This window comes from Arachis hypogaea, chromosome 1 (assembly GCF_003086295.3).
Source record: "Arachis hypogaea cultivar Tifrunner chromosome 1, arahy.Tifrunner.gnm2.J5K5, whole genome shotgun sequence".
NCBI classification, from domain to species: Eukaryota; Viridiplantae; Streptophyta; class Magnoliopsida; order Fabales; family Fabaceae; genus Arachis; species Arachis hypogaea.
The window spans coordinates 108,478,965-108,486,503 of NC_092036.1; the positions used below are offsets into that span (position 1 = coordinate 108,478,965).

Sequence of the window (7,539 nt, forward strand, 5' to 3'; positions counted from 1 at the left end):
AGTAATCGACATAACACACTTAAGAAACATAAGTACCTCAATGCCAACAACCAATGAAATACGTTAAACCCAACAAGCCTAAAAGTAGGAGACCGCCAACAGATCCATGACTGAAGTAGCTACAATGGACCAGCCAACTTAATAATATTTCTTTTTGCAACACGGCACATGTATCAATATAGTCATGCAAGAGCGGCAGACCCCCAACTATATCTCCCATGTCGTCCAGCCTAGCTACATAAGGCAGCCATCGAATGTATAGACGTGTCTCATACTTGTCACCAAAGTGTTGAGTTGATAACAGCATAATAATGTACGCCCTCGTATATCTCGTCACAGTCTCCTCATTTACATCTGGAGAAAGCTCACTGAATGTCTCTTGGAACCACATGCACTTCACAATGAACTTGTCCTTTTTTCTGCAGGAGGTAACACACTAAGTAGCTCCTTGAAGTCTGTCAGGCATCCACTCACGTAGTTACCATCAATCTGACAGCTTAGCTGGTACGCCAAATATTGTAACATAATGGTGCACTTTCCAAATGACATATGAAACGTATGCATCTCAGGACGTTATCTCTCAAACAAACTGCTAACTAGCGGCTCATCCAACCTAAATTAGTGGTCGCTGAGTCTCGTAAGATGTTATATTCCGGTAGTTTATAGATATGGTATGATCCAATCTTTCAAAGACATACGATGTTGTCTCCTAATGCTAGTAATACATCAGGTTGGCTACATAATAGTAAAAAATTATTTACTAAGAATCCATAATAACCTTTACTTAATTAACAAATAATTATATTAAAGAAATTTTAAATTATTCATGTTTTGTTGAAAAAATTAAATAATAGCCAAAATTATAATTTTATAATTTATTAGGTACCTTTTTATCAAAAGTGATAATAATTTTATCCTAAAATATTAAAGTCCAATAATAACATATATGCAAAATCTAATCATGGAGTTTTTACCAAACATACTACTCTAACCATATCCATAGAAATGAAATTTCAACAAAATCTACATTCACCTATCACTAACATTTATAATTTAAAAAGATTCTAATTTAATACAATTCTAAATTATTACTATCACTAACATTTTTAACTTAAAAATTCTAATAAAAAATTGAAAAAATAACCATTTGATCCATGAAATTTGTGAATGTTGACAAAAGTACCCATCAAATAAGAAAATTAACGTTAAACCCATGAAAGATGGGTTTCGTGTGACAAAAAGTACTCAAACCTTAATTTTTTGTTAACTTTTTAATAAAATTCTCAAATTATCCATACTCTTTATCTTCAACCTTAACTTCACCACCATCTCTTCTTCCAAAAATCTTCTAGCCCAATTTTGTTATCTACGTACTCTTGCACTATGCGACAAAGACAAACACAAAACACAAACCTTATTCAGCTGAAATATTGTTTCAAGAAACAACTAATTGCTTGTTTCTTAAGAAGGCTTCACATAATCCCATTCACCAATAATAATAGCAACAATAGGTTCATCCACCTCCATGTTCATAATGAGTTTGATAGACAACTCTATTATCATATTTTTCGATTATGTAATGGTCTACTACTTTGGGAGAGAACCCCGAAAAAATAGCCTCACCACCCTAGCGAAAGGTGTTCAAAAATTCAATGTTTACATAAGTAACCCATCAATTGGCCATTGTGTTTGTATTATAGACAATTGCCACCAAAAGCATTGCTTCTGCCGGCCAGATTTGAGGTCGACTTCGTGTTCCTCTACTCTATCTCGTCATGCTAATTTTAGGGTTTCTTTTTGCCATCCAAATCCGAATTTCCAACTCAGTGTATTCTCATCAAATTCAAACAATAGGCAAAAAGAAACCAAAGGACCCTAAACCCAAACTGATTTAGCTTCGTCCCCTCTCGTTGTCAAAATTTTCTCCTCGTTCTGTCGCAACGCCCGAAGCAAGCACCGCCCGAAGCTTCCTTATTTTTCGACGACAATTCCTTTCAGAGAGAGCCCACTTAACCTTCTCAAGAATCAAACGAATAAACTCAAATCCCTAACAATGTCAGATCCGCACACCATGACACCGGTGAGGAGGAGACAAAAAGAAAACTTTAAAGGAGAATCTGTCTGTCAATTCCACAATCGAAAGTTTCGGAGAAGAAGAAGAGGAAGTACCATGAGTCAATTGAAGAAGCCAAAGACTCTGCCTTAGCGAGGAGGAGGAGGAGGAGGAGGAGGAGGAGGAAGTATGGTGCGGTAGTGGAGGAAGAAAAAGAAGTATCTTTGTTGGAGAACAAAAAAGTTAAAAAGAAGAAATGGTGGTGGAGTTGAGGTTGAAGGTAAAAGATAGGGGTAATTTGAAAATTTTATTAAAAGTCAACAAAAAATTAGGATTTATGTATTTTTTTTTATACGAAATCCATCTTTTATGGGTGTAACGTTAGTTTCCTTGTTTGATGGGTATTTTTGTCAGTGTTCACAAAGTTCATAGGTACAAATTGTTGTTTTTCTAAAAAATTTTAAATCACTACTCTAACTAACATTTATAATCTAATAATTATGATCTAAGTTATTAAAGATTGCTAATATTTCTAATCTAAAATAAAGAAAAAAAATTTGATATACTAACCTCCTCATTGATATTACCTACAATATAGACAACCTCGTCCAATTAGTAGATATGATTCAGGTCGTCATTCATCAATGCAGTTTTGAATTTTATCACTTTATACTCTAAAAAATCTCTCTCCCATGAATTTTTTTGGAGGAGGAAGGATGGAATTGTAAATGTAATTGTATGAAGCTAATTCAAATCCTTATATAAGGTCCACTAACAATAAATTGAATAAGGATGATATGTTTTATATAGTATAACATTTTTCACTAATCCAAATTTAGTTAATTCAATTTACTATGTCTTTTGTAATTCAAACTTAGATGGTTCAATTTAAAAGTCACAAATTTTGTCATGTTTCTCCATCAATAAATTGAAGTAGCCTATGTTAATTTATTATAGTTTATGCTAAATTAAATTCATTTGATTAATTTTATATATAAACGTGTGATTCGAGTTACACTAATTTAATTTACATAAAGATGTAAATCAGACAAGTGTGTAATTTATTTATGTTTTGGACATCTGTATAATTTTTAACTTAATTTATTTTATTCATGTGAATTATCTAAAAAGTTATGTTAAAATAAAAAATAATTATATTATGTATACACTAAAAATTATTAATTATTAAATTAATTATTAGTATAAAATATATATTAAAAATAAGTTAAATAATATATATATTTATTTACAAATATATAATAACTAATTTTAATCGTACATATAATATTTTTGAATAAAAAAATAATAAGAGTTGAATTTTAAAATAATATCTAACATTAATTATTTGTATCAAAAAAATTTTAAAATATAATTATATCATAAAAGATTACAATGTTAATTTATTATTCTCTTTTTATCAAATTATTCATGACATAACACATAACACGACAAAAAAGTAAAACAAAAATTAATGTAATATAATTTTTTCAATCTCAAAAATTTTTATGATGCAGTTAAATTCTGAAAATTTTTTTGGATACAAGCATAATTTTAAAGGATTAATTTTAGAGGTCACTCAAAAATAGTGGTTATAAAATCTTTCCGAGGAGTGCATTAAATATACTGCAAACCATATAAGAAAGACAATTAATTAACAAAGTTTGGCACGCAATTTAGTGGGACCTATGTGAGGCCCACATAAGTTGCCCACTTGGCCCACCACCTCCAGATGTTTTCGAAAGATAGACTTGCCCTTTGCATTATGGCATAAATAATTGCATCATTATCCAAAATGCGATAAGCTATTGTGACTTCTTATATTAAAAGTTTATAATTGACTTTCATATTACACTCTCTTTTATTAAATAAGTATGATATATTATTGAAATATTATTTTTTTATTTGATATAAAATGATATATTTGATATTAAATAATTAAAAATTTCGTTAAAAGTTTAATAAAAGTATAAAGATCAATACAGCAATCAAACCTAATCAACAAAATATGACCATAAAATATATGGATAGATACTAATTAGTAATTACATATAGAAAAGTCTACTGCACTGCGGCATTGGCACCGCCATTGATTGAACCAAACCACTTTGTTGTTTGAGGTTGCATTCATTATGGTAGGGATTAAGACAAGTGGATACCATGATTTGATGTTCACTAATTCGTCCTCCATATGTTAATATACGTTTATAAATATATTATCACAAGGTTTTTCATTGTTATTGATAGAGAATAATTATTTACGTATATTTTTATTCATTTAATTTTTTAAGATAAATAATTTTATAATATTTAAAAAAATATGTTATAAATATAATAATTTATGTATTTTTTATTAGAATTTAATTTTAAATTATTAGTATAAAATATTTTATACAATTATATAATCACAATTGTATTTTTAGATGATTATTTAACGATAAATATAAAAGTTAATTATTTAAATTTTAATCACAAAATTAAACTCTTTTAATTAATTTAATTTTTTAGAATAAATAATTTGATGAAAGTAATTATTAAAGTGTTTAATCCAAGTTATTAAAACTTGCCTTGAGTTACATGTCTAAAATTATGGCATCATGGAACCAATATTTTGTTTCAATATAATTGATATTATTATTTAAGGGAATGAAACGATCATCTTCTACGTGTATTTTATTTAGACAAAACTGGACCTCGATCTTAAATCTTCAAATTGGCAGTTATAAAATAAGAATAATGTGATATATAAGGTTTTTTATGAATTAAATTTAACAAGTTAAATAATAAAATTTAAAATAATATTAGTTATAATTAATTTTTATTATATTAGATTAATTTAATTAAATTTAATTAATAAAATAATTTAGACGTATAATATTATTATTCATAAAATACAAAGGTTTTAATATAATTAATTAGGTAGAATTTATTCTATCATAAATCATTCCACTCGCTCTATCATAAAATAATGATATAATTATTTACTCAACTATTAAAATCACATTATATTATCTTTGGTATTTTTTTTTGTCCATTCCACGACGACCGTACCATACATCCCCTATCCAAAGAAAGTCAAAGCTTATGAGCTTATTTTGAATTAATTCGGCGTGTGCTTGAGGTATAAAAAATTAAGTATTAGATTGGTTTGGTCTATTTTTGAGTTAAAAAAATAAAAGAATAAAATATTTTTATTGCATTTTAAATATATTTTATAAAAGAATATTTTTATTAAAAAACTTATTTTTTTCTGAATTCAAATAATATTTTATTTTTAAGAAAAATAAAAGTAAAAATATTTTTAATATTTAAAATTCCTTTTAAAAAATTATCCATATATAAAATAATTTTTTATTATAAATATTTTTTAAAAACCAATACAAACTTATCTTAATATTCTTACTCATTAATTATAACATTTTATTATTGTTTGAGATATTCTTATAATTATATATCTCAAGATAGAATCTATATCCAATGAATGAATTATCAAAGCATAATAATATAAGTTGCGGTTAAGATATATAAATTTAAATTAGTATAAAAAATTACAAATATAGTAAATAACGTATTATTAAGTTAATAAATTTAATTTTCATACACTAATAATATAAAAGAGAGATCTAACTATATATTATTGGTTTAACATCAAAATTAACTCATTTTCATAATCATCATTAAAAAATTATCTAAATACATAATTTGATTAATTATTAAATACATTGTAAATTTATCAAAATTTAAACTCTAAAAAATTAGCAAAAGAATATATATATATATAACATCATAAATTCATTTTCTTTTCAAGTTAATTAAATAGTTCTTCAAACACTCAATAAATTTTCCATCCAGTCACTTCCAGAGAAAAAGAAAAAATAACATCTAGTCATGATCATGGATTTATTTTCAATCTTAATAAGAAGAAAATAACAAGAATACACATTATTTTGTTTCTTTATTTGCCAACCAATTAATTTGAACACACAAATGTAATAATAATAATAATAATTAATACAAGACTGATGGAAGAATTATTCCATGTCTTGCCCACCAATATATATCTCTCTACCAAAACTCTCTAACTAAATAATTTGATACTCAAAAAGAATATTGAATAAAATAAATAAATAAATAGATATAGAAAATGAAAAAAATTAACTAAAAGATTGAGTCAACCCAGAGAAGCGTGGACTCTCCACTCTTGCGCACTTATATAAACCCTTCCTCACTTTTCAAACTCGAAAACAAAAAAAAAACAAAAAACTTACTAAAGAGAAGAATTGAAGAAAGAGTTCTTGATTTGGGCCATGGTTTGCGTTTCAGAATCCTCAGATTCTTCCAAGCATAACCGTTCCAATGGCTTCTTTGTAGCAATAACTGCCGTCTTTTCTCTCCTCGCGAAACGTGCCAGCCGCCTCAAGTCCAAACCGAAATTTTCCGCGGCCAAAACCGTGACGGACGGAGGTTTTGACGACGATAATTGGAAAATTGAGTTGAGGACGCCGCCGCCAAAATCTCCTTTGGCAGGGCCAAAGAAGCTGCTCAACAATATAAGCAGCAAGGCGTTGCTGTCGTTCGGCCATCACAACCAGAAGAAGAAGGAAGGTGGTTGTAGTGCCGGGGCGGAGGATGGTTGGGGCGACGGCGGAGTGTGGCAGAAGGAGATATTGATGGGAGGGAAGTGTGAGCCGTTGGATTTTTCCGGCGTTATATATTACGATATCAACGGAAAGCAGGTGAGTGAGGTTCCTCTTAGGTCCCCACGCGCCAGTCCCTTGCCTGGGTATCTCACGCGCCCTAGACAAGAAGCTCACTGAGAAAAAGAAAAGAAAAATAGAAAATGATATGTATTATTACTATTATGATTCATTTCAGTTATTAGATTAATAATCATTAGCCTAAACGGATATGCTTTGGAAAAACGCTTCTTTAGATTTTCTTTTCTTTAGTTTGATTTATTAGTATACTTTTAGTGTTGTTGGAGACTTGGTTTTTCACGTATAGAGTTTGTGATGATGAAATTCAAAATTGTGAGACGTGTGTGTGTTCTAGTTTTCAAGTGTGAATGTGAGTAAGTTTGAGGAATGCTTTCATCTATTTATGGCACTAACTTGCTTTAGGAGGGAGCATAATTATGGATTCTTAATATAACTTCTTTTTTTTTACTATTATAAATGAAATTATGTAGTTATAATTCAATGCGCATATGAAGTTGGTTTTAATAAAATTCATTGAGTGCCATATAGCTACATAAATAATTAAATGAGAGGTCATTTGATGTTTGTGTGTAATTAGATTCTGCGATTGAGTAATAGCATATGGAAATGAAAATTAATGATGTGTATTTAATTATTCAATAGTGCTTTTGGGAGATTATAAAAAGAGTAATTTTACACGTATAAATATTTTTGACAATTAAATTTAATTAATTTAATTTAATATTAATAAAATTATTATTATCATTTTTATTTATTTAATATCACTTACTC

The 7,539-nt window shown here is 28.1% G+C and overlaps 1 protein-coding gene across 1 annotated transcript; it reads left to right on the forward strand.

The window, feature by feature from the left end:
• Window positions 1-6,296: 6,296 nt before the first annotated feature.
• Window positions 6,297-7,249, forward strand: LOC112708831 (uncharacterized). Its single transcript, XM_025760762.3, has one exon. The coding sequence runs from the start codon at window positions 6,358-6,360 to the stop codon at window positions 6,865-6,867; it is 510 nt and encodes a 169-aa protein (XP_025616547.1). The 5' UTR covers window positions 6,297-6,357; the 3' UTR covers window positions 6,868-7,249.
• The last annotated feature ends 290 nt before the right edge of the window (window positions 7,250-7,539 follow it).

What these genes read in the sequence shown, in the direction of transcription:
- LOC112708831 (XM_025760762.3), top strand. Translation starts at nt 6,358, where the DNA reads ATGGTTTGCGTTTCAGAATCCTCAGATTCTTCCAAGCATAACCGTTCC.